At 44.1% G+C, this 22,439-nt stretch overlaps 1 protein-coding gene across 1 annotated transcript in view; it reads right to left on the bottom strand.

The window, feature by feature from the left end:
* The window catches only part of ARHGAP25 (Rho GTPase activating protein 25), a 90,595-nt gene that overhangs the window by 22,601 nt on the left and 45,555 nt on the right, over nucleotides 1-22,439 (bottom strand). Inside the window, 2 exon segments of the mRNA XM_030310739.2 lie at nucleotides 11,161-11,277; nucleotides 16,515-16,602. Of these exon segments, the coding sequence (XP_030166599.1) occupies nucleotides 11,161-11,277; nucleotides 16,515-16,602 (205 nt within the window).

Below are 22,439 nucleotides of genomic sequence, written 5' to 3'. Positions count from 1 at the left end.
ATTTGTCTTCCTTGGCCTGGCTCAAATACCATCATGTCTGCCAAGCTCTCCTTGACCCCAGCCTGAGAGATTCTGTCCCTACTTTGTGCACCTGTATTCTTTCTCAAATACCGCAATCCCTTTCGACACCATACTGTAATTATCTATATGTACCCACACCCTCTGCAAGATGAGGCTCCCCAGAGCTGGAAATATGGGGGTGCTCTCTATTCAACCCCAGTGTTCAGCACAGGGCCTGGCACAAGGTAGGTAGCACATTTTGCTGAATTACTTAAAGAATTATTTCATCTTTAAGCAAGTGCTTTCCATGATTAATGATAAGTTTGGCATTTATTTAGAGTAAGCTCTGGTAGAGACCTCCTCAGTGGAAGAATTCAGCTTGACACTAACATTTCTTGAGTGCCAGCAGCAGCTCATGTGGAATAGGTAATACAGACAAGAGAACATAGGATATGGTTCTTGCTTTCAATTAAGTTACACTCGAGCTATGAAAATGAAATGACCACATGCAAAATAATGAGAAACAATTAGACAATGGCAGTAACAATGTAGAATTTGGTTCCTATATGTCTGTGAAAGGAGCTGGATAGATACTTGGAAGGAAAAGTTTGAAACAATCTGACTTAAAACATAGGCCACATGGCATTTGTAAAATTCCCTTGAGGAGCATCTCAAGGGGGGAGGCAGATGTGTTTCTGAGCAGTTGAAGACTTAGGCTCAAGGGGCCCCTTGTACCCTGACAGGGAGAGATATTCCAATACAATGTGGGGATTTGCATGGGGATGTCAGAGCAGTCAGATGGGAACCCCATTCCTGAGGTCCCAAGGCAAATGCTCCGTTTTGCAGGTGACCTGGAATCCTCTCGGTAGCAAGTCCTGTAACTTTTCTCCCCATCCCAGCCTCTCAGCCTTGTCCTGTGCTCCTCCTTCATCCCTCCCAGGCCCCACAGTCAGTCATTGTAATACCACTCTCACCAGTAAACCCACTTCCCAATCCCCCCTTTCTCCTCCATCATCTCTGCTCTGTGGACTCCTAGTACCCCCTCCACACCTTCACCAGGTCACCAAGAGCCCCAAGGGAACACAGCATTCCATATCACGGAGGCTTTTATTCCCAATCAGAAGACCTTGGTTCCAAATCTCCCCCACTCCTCTTGCTCTCACCACCCACTCCTTTTCCCTCTGTGTCTCAGCAGGTGACCTGGTCTCCTCTTTTCCTTCTCTCCTCAAGTGGAGGAAATCATCAATGAACTCTCTTATCCCCAATCCCTGCCCTTCCTGTCCCTCCTCCTCTGTCTGTCTTCTCTCAAAGGAAGAAAAGGACCCTGTGCTTTCATCTAAAATGATGCTTTTTTGACCTGTGGGTTCCATCCCTTTGCAGCTCTTCTAGGACTTCACTCCCTCTCTTTTGTATCTTAAATATTTCTCTTTTTAGTTGAAAGAGCCCAGGTGAGTCTAAGTCTGCCAATTTATCAAACAATAACCTCCTACCCTAGCTCTCAAACAACCACTATTTGCCTTCCTTCTCTTCATCAGTACACTCATAAGAACATGTCTACTTCCATGCTCACAGGCTCTACTTCTTTGCTTATCAAACTCTCCACCTCTCAACCCATCCAGTCTAGTTTCACCAGTTTGCATCTTTCCACCCAATCCACTCGATAAAATTTCCAGCGCCTTTCTAATCGCCAGACATGGCCTTTGCTCATTCCACACCCCACTGGTCTTCCCTGAAGACTCATGATGGTATTGATTTTCCTTTCTCCTCATGATTCTCCTTTCTCCCGACATGATGACAAAATCATCGTTCTCATTCTATTCCCATTTGCCTCCTGGTTCCTCTGCAATCTCCTTTCCTGTGCTCCTTCCTCCACCTGCTCCTTTCCTGTGTCACTTCCCGACATTCCAGCTTAGCTGTCCCCTCCCTCTAGACATTCTTTTTGAGGAAGATCATATGATTCCATACATTTGGATATCACCTACAAATTGGTAACTTGTAAATCCACATGTCTGGGCCAGACCTACCTATCTTCTATCTATCTATCTATCTATCTATCTATCATCTATCTATTTATCTATCCTTCCTCATTCAACATCTAATGGCAGTTCTCCCAGTGTCTTCTCCAGTCTCACTCTTGTCCCACCCCCAACACTCCCAAATTACTGCTTCTCCTGGAGACTTCTTCCCAGGCAATAGCATTCAGTCAGTCAAGCACTCAAGCATCAGGCACTTTCCTAGTCATGGATAATACAAAACCATTAACACAAGGTACCTGCACTTGACAAACCCCATCAGCAAAAGTGTGAGTGTCGGGATTATCTGCAATATCTTCTTTTTCCCTCCAAACAGATCAGCACTTTCTTTTATTTTTTTATGTTTTATTTATTTTTGAGAAAGAGAGCATGAGCAGGGGAGGGGTAAAGAGAGAGGGGGACAGAGGATCCAAAGCGGGCTCTGGACTGACAGCAGTGAGCCCTTTGCAGGGCTCGAACTCACGAACTGTGAGATCATGACCCGAGCCAAAGTCTCAAAAGACTGAGACACCCAGGTGCCCCAGATCAGCACTTTCTAAATTAAACCATCTCTTCTCTGTCCTCGCTGCTACTCTCAAAATTATTGTGATGGTTGCTTTTGCAAGTCTGTTTCTTGCAAATTCCTTCCACTGGAATTCACAAAATCATTCGGCAAATATAGACTGAGTACCTGCCTCTTGGGTAGCTGGAGATTATTATAGAAGGAATGAAGAAAGGTCTTTGCCTTTGCAAACTCTGGAGCTAATACCCTTCCTTCTCCTCACCTTGAAACCTGATCTTCCTGCAGCAGAATTTCCAACTGTCTTCTCCTCAGAGGGAACCGATCCCTCTCTCTTCTGTGCACACAGAGCTACTTCTCATGTAGCTTAGTTTTAAACATGTCTCTCTTCCACTGGACTATGAGCTCCTCAAAGGCAGACAGCCTGTCTGGTTCACCATCTATTTTTATGTCCTGGCACAGAGCCTGGCACATGATGGGCCAGTCCTCGAAGAGCTGTCATCGGCTGTCTGCTATTCCTCTTGTCCTCCGCCCCTTCTCTCCTGAAAGTACTCTGATCAGCACTTCTCCAAACTTGCTCTGGTCAAGGAGATCAATGGCCTTTATGTTTTTAAAATCTAGGACTCAAATTCTCAGTCTTCCTCAGAACTGCTCTATCAGCACCATGTGACACAGAAAATCACCCCTTCTTGAGACACTTTTCACATGGCTTTTGGCACTCCCACTTGGTTCTCAATTTGTCTCACGGGCCATGCTTCCTCAGTCTCCTCAGATGATTCTTCCTTTTCTCCCTGACCTCTAAACGTTGGAGTGTCCCGGAACTTCCTTCCCCCATCCTCACGTGCTCCTTAGCACACCCACTGCTTTCATGTTACCCATACAATGAAGACACCAAACTGCATACCTCCAGCCTGGAAATTAGTCAGAGCTATTCCCTCCAACAAGAAATGGGCACTATGGGCTGCAGAGACATCAGGACCAACAGGAGAGAAAGAGTATCCTGATTTTCTTTAGTTTGTCTCAATCAGGCTTTGTCAATCTCCATCTCAGATCACATATGAGGAGTTTGAAGTACCTCCCTGGAACTCCAAAGACCCAATCCTGAGTTGCACGTACCTCTGACTTCTCAGCCCTGATCACCCCTTCTGATCCTGGGTGGACATGAAAAGGCTTAGACCCCAAGGGAACTAGGGAAGGAGGAAGACAGCAGACAGTGGTGTGGGAGGCCTTTGGAGACCATTCTCCACCCCAGGCTCCCCCATCATCGGCGCCATGCCTCCCAGGCTGCACCCACTCCTTCAGGGAACTGGTGCCCCTGCTCTTCCTGCCCTTGGCCAGCAAGTCATTTACTCAGAACAGCTCCTCACTCTGGGCCAGTCACTATTAATAGAGGCATTGCCATCTTCATAGGTACAAATCTTAATTGATTAATTATAATATATAATGTAATAATTATTAATACATTTGATTAATTACACTAATTTTATGTGCCCTAAAAGTTTTCATGTGTGCTCTTGTTTAGTCCTCAGAAGAGCCCTACAAAATAGATATTATTGTTCCATTTTGCAGACTGATAAATTGAGACTTAGGTTAGGAATTTGTCCACTGTCATATTTGCCTTGTGATTCTAAATTCAACACTTTAATTTCTCTTGTTTAAAGCCAGTGGAATACAACTGTCTAGGTGAAACTTCAGACATCACTACTTCTCAAGGGGAAGAAGAAAGGCATAGGGGGCTGCCTAATCTCTGCTCATGGGCATCCTCCACCCTTTACTTCTAAGCCCCCTCCTCAGATTTGCTAGGCAGCCCCAGGACACTGAACTGCTTTAGGGAAGCGAAAGTGGAAGGATTAGCTGTCACCTCCTTTCTAACCTCATCCTCCCTTTCTGATCACACAGATGCTCCTAGTTTCAGGACAAGAGCTCCTCCCCCTACCCTGCCTCTGGTCCAGCCCAGGTGCCCAGAAGGGCCCGCCCCACCCCTGCCCCCCTTTCCCACTGGCCCAGAACTGATACCTGCCTCCCAGGGGCTCAGTTCCAGGACCATCCCCATCTCTGCAGGAGAGGGAAGGGGAGCTGGGCAAGTTTCTTTTGGTGGAAAAATTGAATCACAAAATAGGGATGAAATACCTTTCTTTCGCTGCTTGGGTGTTTTCTTCCTGAAATTCCAGCAAAAGAGCAGGGCCAGGGCAGGAAAGCCACAGCCCGAGTCCCACCGCGGCATCCTAAGAATATGAGGCATGGTGGGGGCCAAGGAATCACAGTCTCTGCAGAGCCAGCCTCACGCCTTCCCTCCTCTCCAACCTGGAAGAACCATCTTCTCTCGCTTCCAGATCAGCACATGCTTGTAAATACTGCTCAGGTTCTGACTCCAGGAAATCATGGGATCTGTCGGCACCTGCCCCTGGCCCTCCCTTCCTCCTTCCCACACCACTTCCCCTCCCCACTCACCTTTACACACATGAGTCTTGGCTTTTAAAGAGTGAACATAAAGCTGTCAGGGCCCGCAATAAAAATAAGTGCCTCCTTTTACTTAGCAGCTAATTGTCAACTGCCATTCAAGGGATACCGTGTAGGTGGGTTAAAAAAAAAAAAAAAATCCCCCACACAAGCCCTTACCAGCATTGCTCCATATATCAAAGTGTCTGGCAGGAACACAGGATTTCACTTAGTGTTGATGAAGCCAGCCCACTCTTCTCTGAGTGCATGTGCTTTCAGAGTTGCATGTGCTCAGTCAAGCCTTCAGAAAGAATGATCTTGGAGGTGGGTTGTTGGGCAAACTGAGATGATTGCCCCCCTCCCATTGAGGAGATTTTAGCAAATAGTGCAGCAACCCTGCCAGACATACCCAGGAGACTTGAAATGGACTCTTAGCATCATGAAGGGACAGGCGGGGGCAGGGAAGGGTTGCCAGGAGGAGTAATGCCAGGATGCTGCCAGCCAAATGTTCATCCCTCCATCCACTCATAGGCTGGGAACAAAGGATTTGACTGACACCACATTCACCTTCCATGTCAAATTCACTCCCATGTCATGGCAATGTCACCTCTGAAACATTGTGCAAACCTGCTCACTTCTCTCCATCTTCACCACCACCACCCTCATCTAAGCCACCTTAGGATAAAGACCAACATCGTTAGCAAGCTATATTCACTGTTTTCACCTTCCTCTTACTCTAGAGTCTGTTCTCCTTTCTGTCACAGGACGTTGGTATATGCGATTCCTCTGACTGAGGAATATATTGTTCCTCTTTCCCCTCCTCTGTCTACTTAGCCTCCACTGACCCTTCAGATTTAAGCTTAATCATCACTAGTTCAGGGAAGCTTCCCTGAACTTCTTGACAAAGACATTTTCCCCCCACTGTGCATTATATGTTCTTCCTTCATGGTACTTTTCACAGTTGTAACATTATGGTTTGGGGGTTGATTCATTTCTGTGTCTTCTATTAGACTGTGAGCTCCTCGAGAGAGGGGACTTAGTCTTTTTCTCACTGTTGTACCCCCAGGGCTAGCACAGTGCTTGGCACAAGACACATGCTCAATAAATATTTGTTGAGTAAATTGATAAATAAATAACTGGCTTGTGTCTTGTGTTAGGATCTGGGGAGAGGGGGATTACCAAAAATAAGTAAAAATCATCCTTGGTAACGACCAGTTTAGCTCTAGCTAAAAGAAAAAGAATCAGAATACCTGGAATAACAATGAATCACAGAGATACCACACTCCCACAGGCTAAACCCTGCTGTAGATTGTGAAATCATGTTCTGAAGGATGCAGACAACTTAAGAAATGAGAAGAAGGAAAGGAACCCACGGCATGTAAAAGCACAATGTTTATATACTCTATGCTTAGTGTTGGCAAACACACAAAGATGCTTAAAACATGGGACTTGCCCCAGGTCTTACAACTGGGTTGGTCAGAGAATAGCTAGGCACAATTCAGTGCAGTGCTTATATACCCAGCAGTAGCCTGAGAAAAAGACAGAGAGGCCAGCCTCCAGAGCAAAAGAGCAAAGCAGGTTCCCACTAAACAGCAATTTGCAATGTGGCCTGCCTGCTCCCTGGGAGTGGGATAGACACCTGGTTTCAGTGTGGGGATCCTGGAAGGACAGAGCCCTCCTACTCAGGGAGGAGGTGGTTTATAGAAAAGGGGGCAGCTGTGAGCCAGGGGACAAGTCACTAGAAGTCCAGATGTGATCACCTCTCTTCCTTTTCTTCTACTTAAATCAGGAAACCTTGGAATTACATCCAGAACTTATGGGGAAAAATTAATCTAACTTTTCCAGTCAGGTCCTTTGGAAAGAATAGTGGGGGGGGAAAGAGATAAACTGGCTGGCTACGAAGGAAAAGGCTGGAAAAGCAAGGTGCACCAAGGTGGTGCTTTCCATTGTGATTTATAATAAGAAATGTATTTTTGGTCTTTCACCCATTTCCTGGCACAGAACTCCTAACTAAAACTCTTGGAATTTCCTGTGATGAGAGAGATAAAATTATCTTTTATTACATTAATGAGGTGAGTTTTGAAAAGCACCTAAGATAAGGGACTAATTGACTAGTGGAACCAACTTAGTGATTCCTAGGTTAGGACATTCAGTCCCACCCCCTGATCTCCAGGGAGGGGTGAGGTGCTGGAGATTGAGTTCAATCACTAATGACCCATGATTTAATCAATCATACAGATGCAATAAAGCCTCCATAAAAACCCAAAAGGATGGGGTTTGGAGAATTTCTGGGTTGATGCTATGTGGAGATTTGGAGAAGAGTGGTACTCCTGCAGACAGCCTTCACTGCACATCTCCTCCATGTGGCTGTTCTGAGTTATATCCTTTTATCATAAACTGATGACCTAATAAGTAAACTGGTTTCCTCAATTCTGTGAGCCCCTCTAGCAAATTAATTGACCCCAAAGAGGGGATCATTGGAACCTCCAATCTACAGCCTTGGGTCAGAAGTACAAGTGACCATCTGGACTTGAATTTGGCACCTGAAATGCGTGGAAGGGGACACGTCCTGCAGGATTGAGCCCTTAGGCTGTGGAATCTGATGTTATCTCTAGGTAGATAGCACCAGAGTTTAGTTAAATTGTAGGACATCCAGCTGGTGTCCAAGAATTTCTGGGACGTGTGGAGAAATACACTAGAATTGGTCACAGAATGGGACAAAGTGAGAGGAATGTTCAGAGCCAGCTATGAGGCAGGAGGAGCCAAGGGGGAAAAGTTGGATGTGCCGTGGGAACTATGTGGGCCATTTATCTTGTCAAGGGAGAAAGGGAGTCAGAAAGAGACTGGGGCAAAAAGGGTCTTAGCTCTGCAAAATTGTTACTAGAGTGACTTCTAGAACAGTTTGGACTCATTATCCGGGTCATACAAATGGACTACAGGCATCTGCAGTCGAATGCAGTTGAACACAAAATTATTCTGTCTGAACATTTTTCCAGGGAGAGTTCCCATAACTTTTATCAGATTCTCTAAGGGGCCTACAAACCATGAAGAGTTTCACCAAAGCTCACCATTACCACACTCGGAGGAGATCATTCTAGAGGCAACAACCCATTGACCAAATAATTTCCCACATGGTCATTTAGCAAAGAAGAGAGCCAATGGGAGTAGAACATAGTACCAGCATGGGAAGAGAAGGCCATTCCTTCACATCTACTGTGCCAGGCACTGTTTAGATTCTGGGATACCGCACTGAATGAAACAGAGAAAAAAATTCCTACAAAGTAGATTGAAGATTTCCTCCTAGCCAGGGGAGGCCAACTATGAACAAATGAGTGAAATATTTAGCATGTTATAAGAGGGTAGTACTAAGGAGAAAAATTAAGCAGGAAAGAGAGATAGTGAGGGCTGGGGGTAGGGCAAGGAAGGGGTTCGATGTCAAATGGGATGATTGGGGGAAGGTTCACTGAGGTAATGTTTGAGCAAAGACTTGTAAAAAGCAAGGTACCAAACCACACAGCTACTTAGGAAAGAGGATTCCAGACAGAGCAAACTGCAATGTGCCTGAGGCAGGAACACGCCTAGGGTATTTGGGGAAGAGCAAAAGAAGTTGGGGGACCATTGCTGTAATTCAGACAAGACAGAATGGTACGTCAACCAGGATAGTGGAGTGGAGGTGGTAAGAAGGGAGCAGGTTCTGGGTGGGGAAAGCCATAGAAAGCTTCAGGAAGGGCTGGAAAGAGGCAGCAGCAACACATCTCAGTGACTTCCCAATATTTCAGGGGGCATGCCCTGCAGACCTAGTGGACCGCAGATCAGAGGCACTTTACAAGTGGGACCAGCCTGTGATAAGAGCTGCCTACAGAGGTAGGAGACTCAGCCCCGCTCCTCGGCAGCTGGGCTCCCTGGACTAATCATCTATTTTCTCAGGACACCAGTTTCCTGACTTACAAACAGGAAGAGCAAATGTCTGGCTTGCCTCGTGGCCTCAGTCTTAAAATGCCGTCTCATCCTGAGATCTAGCATTCAGATTCCATGAGAGGCTTCAGAAACATCTGAAATGCCACGTCAGAGACAAATCCTGTTCTCTGAATAAGTAAATATGCTGTGCTCTTATTTCTCGTCCCTTGGACTTTCCCCTGACTGCAGGATTTATGCTTGACTTGCTTCTCAAGTGGTGGCCTTTTGAGGTGGGGTAAGGAAGAAATCCCCATGTAGATTAGGACTCAGTACAGCAGCTCATCATGGTAAGGCTGAGCCCAGCACCATATAAGGCACAGAGGCTGCTATAGTACAGAGACAGCATTTTGACTCAGAATAAGTGCATAATTAGGCAATGTCCACTACCCTTGTCAACGCAGGCTGCCTAAAGCGCTGGACTGAGGAAAGCAGGAAACGTCGATGGGGCTCACAGTCTTACAATCTGGGGCAATAAGGAGGGTCACAGCTAAGATTATCCAGGCTGAATGGTATACAAGAGAGCTTTCATAAATGAAAACCTCATCTTGGACTGATTAGCACAGTAAAAAAACATCGTATTTAGGAACTGGGAAATGGTTACTGAAAGGAGGCTATTCTTTTTGTAATACGATGCGGCTGCTCACGATGGCTGTGGCAAGCACTCTTGAGTTTGGGTGTCCTATCAGTAACTTCTCTCCCAGGCCCGGCAGGGCAGATCACCAGCTACAGGACCACCTCCCTGCCCCAGCTCCTGAGTCTTAAAGTGGTCTCCTGCCCCCAGCTATCCAGATGGATCCTCCTTCTCAGGAGTATGGAATGGGGTGGTGGAGGCTGAGCTCGGCCTCTGTTGTGCTCGAGAGAGAGATACAGGAAAGCTGGGGCTGGCACAGCTGGACTGGGCCAGGAGTAAGTGCCAGAACGCTGCTAAGGACGCAAAAACAGGCAGGCAGAGGAAAGCAGAATTCGAAGCTGATGGGCCCCAGAGAAACTGACAGGGTAAGTTCTGGGCTGATGGTTCAGTTCTTGGGCCCTAATCTCTTGAGCCCTCTTACCACTTCTCCCTTGGTTTCTTTGAGTAGCTACTGTACCTACCCAGTAAATCCTTCTTTGTTGCCTAACATCATTGGATGTAATTTCTATTTTTTGTAACCAAATAATCCCTGGAATGAGTTAATTAAGAGTATCTAACAACATGGGAAAACCCCTTTAGCTATAAAATAAAAGGTATTAAATTGTATATATTCCATGCTTGTCATTCTGAGGGAAAAAAAGAAATGTATATATGAATACCAACTGGATGGAAAAACATAAAAATTCCTCTGCTGACTGTAGGGGTGACTTCCCATATTTTTTCAGATTTCCACAAAATTGTTACGGTGCTCATAATTTTTTTAAAGAAACCATTGGGCAATCCAATAAATATTTAATATTTGAACTATAAGAGCCCCCGTCCCCCCGCCACTGCCATGATTTCCAGAATAACAGTCAGGACAGTCGAAAAACAATTATATACAGTTATCCTGGAGCTGACACAAATAAGTGCATTCCTAAAAAGTTGAAGGAAAGTGGTCAGTGGAGATCGCCCGTATCAGTTCTTCATATTTTTACAAAAGGAAAAAACACACAGTGGATTCACTTGTTTGTTAATTGCAGATTTTTTTTTCATAGCGGTTTTTCCTCTAGTGCAGACCCAATACCAGGTTTCCCAGAAAACTCAAACACCTTGGTTATGGAACCCAGAAAAGTGCTCACCCTGAATTCACCGAGAACCTGAGAGTCCGGACCCATCTCCTGAACCTCTCCCAGTCTGAGCGCCCCTACTCTAGCCAGCCACTCAACTGTCCTGTGTTGATCACCTCCTCTTAGCTTTCAGCATAGCTCTTGCCATCCATCCTCTCTGGCCCCACAAGGCCAAAACCAGGCAGAATCATGGTGCTGCGGAATGTTGGTGCTGCTGGGGACTGGGGTCAACTGGTCCAACCCACCCATTTTACAAATGACAACTGCAGCCCAGAGAGGAGAAAAGGCTGCTTCAGGGCATCACACACATTTGCCGATAAGGTACAAAGGGCTGCAGTCCATCCAGCTAATCTAGAGTTGGCTCTCTGAGGTCACAGAGGGTGGGAAGCTAGATGCTTGGCAATGAGTGTGGCCTCAGAGTTGTCCTCTGGTGGTCTCCCCATCTTTGAGATGTCACAGACACCTGCCCAGGCAAGCCTGCAGGGTCCTTACCTCCAGAGGGCGTGCCAGCGACTCTCTTAAGGAATTTAACCCACTCCTCCATCTCCGCCTGAGAGCTGGCCATGAGGACATAGGAGTCCTGTCCAGTGCGACTCTGGTCCCATGAGGCTGGAGGAAGAAGTAACACTAATGAAGGTCTTCAAGTGGTAAGAGGCCAGGACAAGGAAAGTGAAGGGAAGCCAAACTTCAGCTGCTTCCTTGGTTCAATTAAACAACCAGTCAAACAACACAAAGCATTGTCTACTTATCCTCAAGGGAACTGAAGAGCTATGCACCTGAAACTCTAATTCTATAGATAAACTATTGAGCACCAGTGGTTTGCAACTGGGATGCCTTGGGCTCAGATCTGCTCCTATGGAGGACAGAAGCGATTTCCTCCCAGAAAGGAAGAGGAAGTTCAAGGGGCAATGTCAGTTAGAGGAGACAGGCTCAGCCTGTATGAGATGGACTTTAGTCCTTCACACCATCACAGACATTTTCCTAAGCTACTCATAAGTTCAGCTGTTGGGACGGGGAGGGTAACAGCAACTCAGAAAGGAGAGACAATGAGCACATGTGTGTCTTCCTCACAAAATCAGTGCTTCCTATCCAGAATTTCTACTCTCCTGCCTATACAAGGCGTTGCACATGGTAGGTTCTCCATAGATAGTTGATGGACAAATGAATTTTATTAAGACTTTCCTTACAATTTTCAATTTAAACCCATGATTATTCACAGACATATGTAATGTTTCCTGGGTTCTTGTTACCAAATGCATAAAAGGGTGGTGGAATTGACAAGGGGGTGGAGCAAGGAGAGGCTACCAAGAGAAAGAAAGGAAAAGTGACAAAAAGAAAAATTGGGACAGAGAGGGAGAAGTGAGGGGGCAGAAAAGCCTCTAACATAGGTCTTGGAAAGGATAAGAACATAACAGCAGCCTCTTTCAATGACAGGATACTATTAAATTTCAAAGTGTCTGTGTAAACATCAACCCATTCTTCTCACAATGTCAGGGCATTTCTCTCAAAAAAAAAAAAAAAAAAAAAAAAGCCTGTCCTGGCACCCCAGTTGTGCCCAAACCTGTATATTCTTGCAGGGCAACAAAAGACTTTCAAATTCCCTTTGGTTTCCTTACAAAGCCTATCTTAATATCACTGAGCTCCACCTTCTTTTATGCTTTGGGACAACCTGATTCTGAATCCATCTTATCATTGGGTCATCAGCTCTTTTGACCAGAACAGTCAGTCCATGAGGCCCTGACTATTCCTGTGAGCTAGGTGTTTCCAGAAGTAAAATGAGAAGTAAAAAGTGTTCAGAGCAAAAGTAAAGAATCCAGTAAGAATCACAATATCCCTTTGAAATAGAATGGGCTCTAGTATCATTTCAACTCTACAGGTAATGGAACTCAAGTCCAGAGATGCAAAGAGACCTGCCCATTGGAACCCAGTAAGTTACCACCAAACTCAAGGCAAGGCCCCTGGTCCTTCTCCCAATAATTGCCACTAGCCCTTACTGCTTTCAATTTGACCTTGGCCAAAATTTATGTGGTACTCTTCTCCACCATAATACCTATTCTCCATTCTATTGTGTTATCAAAAACATGCCTTTTCAGTTTACCTTGATTCCTGGGAGATCTTTTAGTTTTGTCATTAGTTTTGTCTCTACTTCATTGAGATACATCCAGCTCTCAGGATGCTCCTGAATGGCCAGAGCTTATATGGACTGACCTTTCTGGTCAAAAAAGCCGATGACCTGATAACAGGATGGATTCTGGTCCCAGAGGGTGAAAAAAGGTGAAGCTCCATGATATTAGATAGGCTCAAGGGATCAAAACCAAAGAGAATTCAAAAATCTCATGTTGCCCTACAAAACAATTAATGTTGGGCACATTGGAGTGCCTACTCTATTCAAAATGATAAGTGAACCACAACCATCCCCACCTCAATCAGAATTTTTTCTCTTTCTTTCCTTTAATTTTTTCCATTGTGCTTATTCCATCATAAAAACTATTCCATTTACTCATTTATTTGGTTTGTTGGCAGTCTTCCCCATCAGACTGTAACCTGCATGTAGGCTGTTTTCTTCTCTTCTGGATTCCCAATTCCTACAATAATGCCTGGTTCATAGCAGGTACTCAAAAAACTTGTTGTAACAACCCACAAGGCAGTATAAGAATTAAATGCAACAGAAGGAATAATTCTCTCTATCCCTGATGACTTCCTTTGGGTGGAAGGAGAACATTTTATTCTGCTAGAGGTAAGTAGGGAGAGGGAAGCTTGTCCTAAATTTTTGCCTTCCCCAAATAAAAAAAACATAGCATGAATACAGTGAAAGTCTTCTCCATGGCCTTTGTGCAACTGACACTGGTGATCACAGAGAGAGGGCCCTGAGTAGGAAGGCCATTTCCTATGCCAGCACTGGCCCCTGAAATCATCCTGCTAAGAGCAGAACAAGAAGAAGAACTAAACATTCTTTACATCATAATACAAAAGGTGCCTCACTTTAAGTTGGGTGAAGACTTGAGAATCATGACTCCTTCAGGAAAATGGTTCCCTACCTTATTATTGCCTTAGAATTGTTTGTTCTGATGAGATGTATGTACGTGCAGATGCATGTGCATCAGGAGACCACAGCAAGTGTAATTGATAATGAAAAGCTAGATCTTCCCACCCTAGCACAGCAATCTTCAACGGTTTTGGGCTTTTGGTGCAAAGCCCACCACAAATTTGCAGCCAGAGCTCTTGGTAGGGCTACCCTTGGCAGAAAATTCAGGCTCTGGGACACATGTTACCATGGATGGTTGCATCCCACACATTGTTCTGGGAAAGGGGCCCTAGGACTAGAAGAAACTTGTGGGAAAAGAAGGGGGGTTTCTCAGAGAGGAGAGACTGAAAAAAATAAACTCTTCCTTTGAGGAGGAAGAGAGATGGAAAGACCTTCAGATAAAAAAAGCAAAAGAGAAGGGTGCCTGGGTGGCTCAGTCAGTTAGGCGTCTGACTTCAGCTCAGGTCATGATCTCACAGTTTGTGGGTTCGAGCCCTGCATCGGTCTCTGTACTGACAGCTCAGAGCCTAGAGCCTGCTTCGGGTTCTGTGTCTCCCTCTCTCTCTGCCCCTCCCCCACTCTCACTTTGTCTCACTCTGTCTCTCAAAAATAAATAAATGTAATAAAAATTTCTTTTTTAAAAAGCAAAAGAAAAGTGGTTTATATATACAATGGAATACTACTTGGCAATGAGAAAGAATGAAATCCTGCCATTTGCAACAATGTGGATGGAAGTGGAGGGTCTTATGCTAAGTGAAATAAGTCAATCAGAGGAAGACAGATATCATATGTTTTCACTCATATGTTTTAGAACTTGAGAAACTTACACAGGACCATGGGGGAAGGGAAGGGGAAAAAATAATTTCAAACAGTGAGGCAGGCAAACCATAAGAGACTCTTGAATGCGAAGAACAAACTGAAGGTTGATGGGGTGGGGGTCAGTGGAGTGGGGAAATGAGTGATGGGCATTGAGGAGCCCACTTGTTGGGATGAGCACTGGGTGTTGTATGTAAGCGTGAATTACAGGAATCTACTCCCAAAACCAAGAGCACACTGTATACACTGTATGTTAGCTAACTTGACAATAATTAAATACATACATAAATACATACATACAATACAATACAATGCAATAAAAAAGCAAAGGAGTGCCCATTGGGTAGGAGGCCAACTAGGAAGAGCTGAACTTAAAAAAAACAACAACTTGTTTTTCTTTGTTTTCTATAGTAATAGCCAATTTTAGGATTGATTTCTACATTATAATTTCCTTTAGTTATCTCTCAAATAACAAACATTTATAAGGTACTCTCTATTAGTCACTATACTCAGTGTGCCAAATATACTTTTCATCAGCCCTCACTGTCATCATCATTGTCCCCATTTCACAGATAAAGAAACAGAGACAGGAAGAAATTAAATAACTTGATCACAGTTACACAAATAGAAAGTGGTAGGGCCAGGATTTGGAGCTGGGTGGCATGGCTACAGACCGGGCACTCTCAACTCATTGCTATGTTGGCTTCCTTGTCATTTCTTATGCACACGGCTGCCTTGTGTGAGTGGTAAGGAGGCAGTTAAGGGAAGGAGAGCCCACTCAGGGGACTCGTAGCCTCCCCTGCTGTGTCAGCCTGGCTGCATAGCCAGACCAGCAGTTCTGGAGTTCCCGGTGGTGCTGGGGCCAGCAAAGGAGCAAGAGACAGGGAGAAGCAGAAATATATTTGGTACACTTGGTATAGTGACTGATACAGAGTTAGTGCCATGTAAATGTTTGGTATTTGGGGGATAACTAGAGGAAATTATAATGTAGAAATCAATCCTAAAACTGGCTATTACTATAGAAAACAAAGAAAAACAAGTTGTTGTTTTTTTAAGTTCAGCTCTTCCCAGGTGGTCTCCTTTCCAAACTGCACTCCTTTGCTTTTTTATCTGACGGTCTATCCATCTCTCCTCCTCCTCAGAGGAAGAGTTGCATGCTAGGCTCACACAAACACGGATTCCCCTTGAGACAAAGACAACCTCCCCTTGCCCCAGATGTATTTGAGGAAGGTAACTCTAGCCTGGGAAAAAGCACCCTCTAGTGCACTGCTAACACGCACAATAGGTGAATTTCAGCACCTGACATGTATTAAGTGCTCAGTAATTTGGGGCTGTCATTTCTTATTAGGTCATGTTGAACCATATGTGACTACTGACTGTAGACCATTTTTGACCTACCAAAATGACAGTTTCACATCACTCAATTTATATTTTAACTATTTTTTTTTAAATCTCTGATTCTTTTTTTTCCCTAACGTTTATTTTTGAGACAGAAACAGAGACAGCGCGAGCAGGGGAGGGGGAGAGACAGAGGGAGACACAGAATCCGAAGCAGGCTCCAGGTTCTGAGCTGACATCACAGAGACCGACGCAGGGCTCGAACCCACAGACCATGAGATCATGACCTGAGCCAAACGGGCGCTTACCGACTGAGCCACCCAGGGGCCCCATATTTTAACTATTAATTTTAGTGTCCCACTCAGCTTCAAAACCGAGCTCCTTTCAGTGAGCGGGAATGATGTACTTTTCCGAGCAGTGTCCCAGGGCCTAGGGAACACCTGGCTGCAAGTGTGCACTGACGAAAGGCTTCCAGAGTTGTACCAAGTATGTGTCCACTTAGTTTGCCTGCAGGCTAATGAACTAGTATAGGTTCATTAACTATATACAGAATAACTATGCATTCTTACTAGGTTGGTTGGTTAGCTGGTTGACAGACTCAGCCTTGACTTCTAGGATCCAGAAGATGGGAATATAATGTACCTCTGTCCCCACTTTGGTTGCCTACCTGGAATGACTTCAAAGACAAACTTCCCCGCTTCTTCTGGGTTTGTGGCGATCTCCTTGATCGTACTTCCTGGTAAATACATGCAACCCTGAAACAGCAAAAGTTAGCTCCTTAAGATAAGCAGCAATTTGGTCACCTATAAACTAAAATTAAGTTGAAGGACAGATAGGATAATGACGGGATAGGTGAGGGAGATAGGTGGAAAGGAACATGAAAAGCTAGCATCCCAGTTTTGAATGGGGCCCTTCTGCTATTCAGGTCTCTGTCAAGTTAAGTGACAGCTATCTGAGAGTAAGCTAGGTGCCTCGAGAGAAAAGAACAAATCTTGACAGAAGAATGAGGGGAAAGGGTGTCATCGCTGACACCTGTCTCCTCGTACTTTTCCAACCACCTGACTTCCTGGCCAAACCAGACATCTGATCTTTGTAAGCAGGGCAGAGACTAGTAGGCCTTGCAGAGATAGTATGCAGAGGTAGTGTGGCGTACCATTCTACCTGCCCGGCTGCCAGGGATTCCACTGGGGGCTGAACCACAGGTAACCATTCAAGAAGATGAGGGTACTTAGTAGCAGCAAGAGCTGCTGAGCAGCACATCCCAAGTGTCTGCCCCTTTGCTAAGCACCTTGAATGTATTATTCATTTAGTCTTTGCAACAATCCTCCCAGCAAGGTATCGTTACGCACATTTACAGGTGAGGAAACTGGGAATCAGAAAGGTTCTATGACATTTGCCCAATGTCACAGAGCTAGTAAGTGACAAAATGGTAATTCATCTCAGAAGTGAGTTAAAGCTGAGGTGGTGGGGACCCATCAGCTCAACGGCCCCTGGAAGGGGGGAGGAGGATCATGGACCCATGGCAGAGAGTGAGGGCGCGAAGGACATGTGGCCTCTTCTATGCGAATATGTTGTCAGAAACACAAGTCACTTCCAGCATGTGTCTGCTCTGTGCTCTACCACTTACAGGGCACAGTCACATGCACTATCTCATTAGATTCCCACAACAGCTCCGTATCAGAAGCATGGCAAAACTTGTCACTTCTCTTTTGTAGATGAGGAAACCAATGCTTTGGAAGTCTAAGTGACTACACAAAGGGACACAGCTTATTTGTAGGAATTATCAGAATTTCTCACTGGCCATGATAGCAGCGTGTCTGATGCTAGCTGGGTAAACATATGTGTCTTTGGAACAGAGTGTGAATGGACAGGATTGGCATCAAAGAATCTATTAAAATCAAAAACAAGGGGCGCCTGGGTGGCGCAGTCGGTTAAGCATCCGACTTCAGCCAGGTCACGATCTTGCGGTCCGTGAGTTCGAGCCCCGCGTCAGGCTCTGGGCTGATGGCTCAGAGCCTGGAGCCTGTTTCCGATTCTGTGTCTCCCTCTCTCTCTGCCCCTCCCCCGTTCATGCTCTGTCTCTCTCTGTCCCAAAAATAAAGGTTGAAAAAAAAAAAAGTATTTAAAAAATCAAAAACAAACAGAGATCAGCCTTGAAAATTCCATGAGCAAATAAAACCCATTTAGTCATACAAACAAGGTTCCATTTCACTGACTTTGCAAGACAAACTTGACCTGGATCGTTTCTTGCTTATGCCTCTGGAAATCATAAGCAAAACTTGAGCTGTAATCACTGACCAATTCCCTATCATTTAAGGAAATTCTAACATTGTAAGTAATCACTGTGAAGAATAAACAGTCACTGCTTTCTCACTTAAAAAGCTGCTTTATAACAATATATCCCTGAGCTTCATTCCATGTTTTGGTTTCAGAAATTCCAGTTTGCAAACTGTCTTTTTGGTGTGTACACAGAAAACTTTTACTAATTACTACTTTGGTGATGTATTGGTTTTACTTCTGTTATTTCCGAACTTTTGACAGTCTTAACAAACTCTCAGATCAGCTCAGGAGCCTGAAAGAACAAATGTTTCTTGAGAGTCTAGAAATAAAAATGTCTAAGACTGAGTGAGAAAAAGAGTAGAAGAAAAAGAAGAAGAAGAAAAGGAGGAGGAGGAGGAATAAGACAGAAGAGGAAGAGTAGAAGTGGAGGATGGGGTGGAGGAAGAGGGAGAGGGAGGAAAAGAAAAAGAAAAAATATCTATAAAAGGGAACTCTGCATTTTTCTACATTTCTCTAATTTTATTACTTAAAAATAACTCCCACCTACATGATCATCATCATCTTAAATAATATCAATGGCCTCAGAAAAAAAAAAAAATGACCCTGAGATTGTGCAGCTGGCCTACTTTGCATGAGTTATGGCATTAGAATAAAAAGCTGTATTTTTTTTAAATTTTTTTAATGTTTATTTACTTTTGAGAGAAAGAGAGAGAGAGACAGAGCATAAGCAGGGGAGGGTCAGAGAGAGAGGGAGACAGAATCTGAAGCAGGCTCCAGACTCCAAGTTGTCAGCCCAGAGCCCAGTGCGGGGCTCGAACACACAGACCACAACATCATGACCTGAGCTGAGGTCAGACACTTAACCAACTGAGCCACCCAGGCACCCCAAAAGCTGTATTATTTTTAAACAAGAAAGAGCACTGCCTGGCAGAAGAAAAGGAAAGTATAATTTCAGAGGTGTCTGCCTCTTCTAAATACCTCTCTACGCTATTATTTGATATGCCCAAATCACCTTCATCCCAAAACAGTAAAAATAAAATACAAAATATATTAGTACCATTTATTGAACTGTTACTAGGTGCCAGGCTCTGTGCTAAATGCTCTAAATACACTATCATATTAAATCTTCATAAAAACTCTGTGAAGGGCAAACTGTTGTTTTCCCCAATGGAGAGATGAAGTAAGGGTCAGAGAGGTTACTGAGCTGATCCAAGATCACAAAGCGAGTTAATAGGAAAGTTGTGATTCAAATCCCAGTCAGTGGAATTTCAGAATGACAAGTAAGGCTTTACTTACAAGTCCCACTTACTTGCTGGAAGAAATAACCATCAGTTAAACTTATTCCCACCAAGACATAAATGAAAAACTGCAAGCCCTTCCTCGTCTTTAAAAAAAAATTTTTTTAGGGGCGCCTGGGTGGCTTGGTCGGTTAAGCGTCCGACTTCTGCTCAGGTCATGATCTCACGGTCCGTGAGTTGGAGCCCCGCATCGGGCTCTGTGCTGACAGTTCAGAGCCTGGAGCCTGTTTCAGATTCTGTGTCTCCCTCTCTCTCTGCCCCTCCCCTATTCATGCTCTGTCTCTCTCTGTCTCAAAAATAAATAATAAAGGTTAAAAAAATTTTTTTAAATAAAAAAAATTTTTTAATGTTTATTATTTATTTTTGAGAGAGAGAGAGAGACAGAGACAGAGTGCAAGCAGGGGAGGGTTAGAGAGAGACACACACACACAGAATCAAAGCAGGCTCCAGGCTCTGAGCTGTCAGCACAGAGCCCGACACGGGCTCGAACCCACAAACCGTGAGATCATGACCTGAGCTGAAAGTCGGACTCTCAACTGACTGAGCCATCCAGGTGCCCCTAGCCCTTTCTCAGCTTGAGCACAAGAGCCCTGAACATCATGAATGAAGAGAGGAGAGTGGGAAGCGGTAACCGAGACAGTAGTGGTGGTGGGGACACTGATGGGGAGGAGGGAAATGGCCCCAGGCAGGGAAGGGACAAAACTGTCCCTTTCGACTGCACAGCCAGTCGACTGGGGTGGACTCTGTACAAAGATGGAAGGAGGTGGGCATGTGTGCTGGAGGCCACAAGTCCTAGGGCAATGAAGCAGAGTGGACAGCCTGGCAGTGGTGTGCTCACAGCAGCTCACAAGAGCAAACTGTTACCTTCTCAAGAACAATGTGAGCGAGCTGTTAACCACAGCTGGTATCAAAAGTTAAATTCTATAAGCTTACAATGAACTATTTTATTTAAAAAAAAGGTAATACTCAGAATTCATAGTTTCCTAATTATTTACTAGATTTTACTATTATTTCTGTATGTGTGGTTATTTGCATCTATCTGTGCAGTAGAAGTACTGTGAAACATTGTGCTTCGCATGTCTCTTCTCAACTCTGTGTTCAGTGATGTCATGTTGGCAGCTTGAATCAGCCATGATGGGGCATTTACACCACGGATATTGGCTAATGCTGCATCATTATCAGCTCACCACCAGAAAGCCTTTTGTGAAACACTTTCCCGCCACTGACAGACAGCCACCTGTGGGAACATCCCAGAAAGCCGGGAGATGACCCAAGGGGACAACTAATCGAGGATTGTCTAGAACCATCATTGTAGTAGGGACTTGAGGGCAGTTTGCTGAGGTTCTGTTTTAAACAGTTTCCCCAACAAAGAACCTTTGGGAATGAGTTCTATGAAGGTAAGATATAGACTTACAGAGCATTGTGCTGTTAAAGCTGGACAGACCTTGCTGAGACCTCAGGGGAAGAAAATGCACTTAGACTGCCTTCTGTTGAGCCCCAAGCTTCCCGGGGAGTATGCACAAGAGTCTGTCATATAGGTTCCATAATTTATTTAGTCATTCTCCTTTGTTGGACATTAGGTTCAAAGTTTCTCATTATAAACAGCACTGCATGTATCTTATTTCTTTTGGATCACTTCCTAAAACCAAACTGACTTGGTGTAAGCATATGATATTTTTTGTCACTCTTAGAAATCTGGCCAAAAGGGTTTTCTAGAAAGTTTTGCCAACTTTTTTGCATATCATCAATGTACATGAGAGCCTTTTTCATCTGAATGCTCCAAGATCACTGGGGTTTCTGTTTGAGATTTTTAAAGGAATAGAATGTGTGCGTGTTCTTTTTGAATTTACAACTAATTTAGGGGCGCCTGGGTGACTCGGTCGGTTAAGTCTCCAACCTCAACTTCAGCTCAGGTCATGATCTTGCAATTCATGAATTTGAGCCCCATGTTGGGCTCTGTGCTGACAGGTCAGAGCCTGGGGCCTGCTTCAGCTCAGCATCCAACTTCAGCTCAGGTCAGGATCTTGCAGTTTGTGGGTTTGGGCCCCACAATAGGCTCTGTGCTGACAAGTCAGAGCCTGGAGCCTGCTCAGGATTCTGTGCCTCCCTTTCTCTCTCTGCCTCTCCCCCGCTCATGCTCTGTGTCTCTCTCTCTCAAAAATAAATAACATCAAAAAATTTAATAAAAATAAATAAATTTATAACTAATTTATACCTTTGTTATAGAAAAATTAGAAAATGGACAAAAAAGAGGAAAATTAAAAATTGTGTGAAATTTCAGTTCTCAAAGATAACCACTATTAACGGGTCTGTGTATTTCTTTCCCAGCCTTTTTCCATAAATACAGATTCATTATTTTTCCCTCAATAATGGGATTAGTACATATATCATCCCCTGATGTAAACTGGCTTTTTCTGGTTTTTGTTTTCAAAGCAATATTATGGATATCTTTCTATTTCAAAAATATAAATTTAGGACACAAAACAGCAGAATTGTATTCTATTGTATAAATATATAAAAATTCCTTGATATAACTTAGCCCCTACTACTGGGCATTGTTTTCAATATCACTATTAAAACAATACAGTGGTAAAAATCTGTACAGGAATTTTTAATTATCCACATCAGTCTTAAGCAAACACTTTGGTTAAATTCCTGGAATCAGAAATGCAAGGTCTAAGATTTTGCAAAAATTTTTAAGTCTATTTATTTATTTATTTATTATTTATTAGAATTCCAAGCAGGGCTCCATGCTATCAACACAGAGCCCTACGCAGGGCTTGAACCCACTAATCATGAAATCATGACCTGTGACAAAACCAAGAATTGGATGCTTAACTGACTGAGCCACCCAGGTGCACTGAAGAGTTTGCATTTTTAAAAAGGCATGTATTACACTCCAGAAAGGTTGTACAGATTTTCATTTTCATCAGCTGTGCATTATAATTCCTGTTCCCTGTCCTTACCAACACTGAAATTTCTGTAAAAATCTTTGCTAATTTGTTAAGGGGATA

Source organism: Lynx canadensis, chromosome A3 (assembly GCF_007474595.2).
Source record: "Lynx canadensis isolate LIC74 chromosome A3, mLynCan4.pri.v2, whole genome shotgun sequence".
Lineage (NCBI taxonomy): Eukaryota > Metazoa > Chordata > Mammalia > Carnivora > Felidae > Lynx > Lynx canadensis.
Note: the sequence above shows the minus strand (reverse complement) of the source record. Positions and strands in the feature narration are given on the sequence as shown.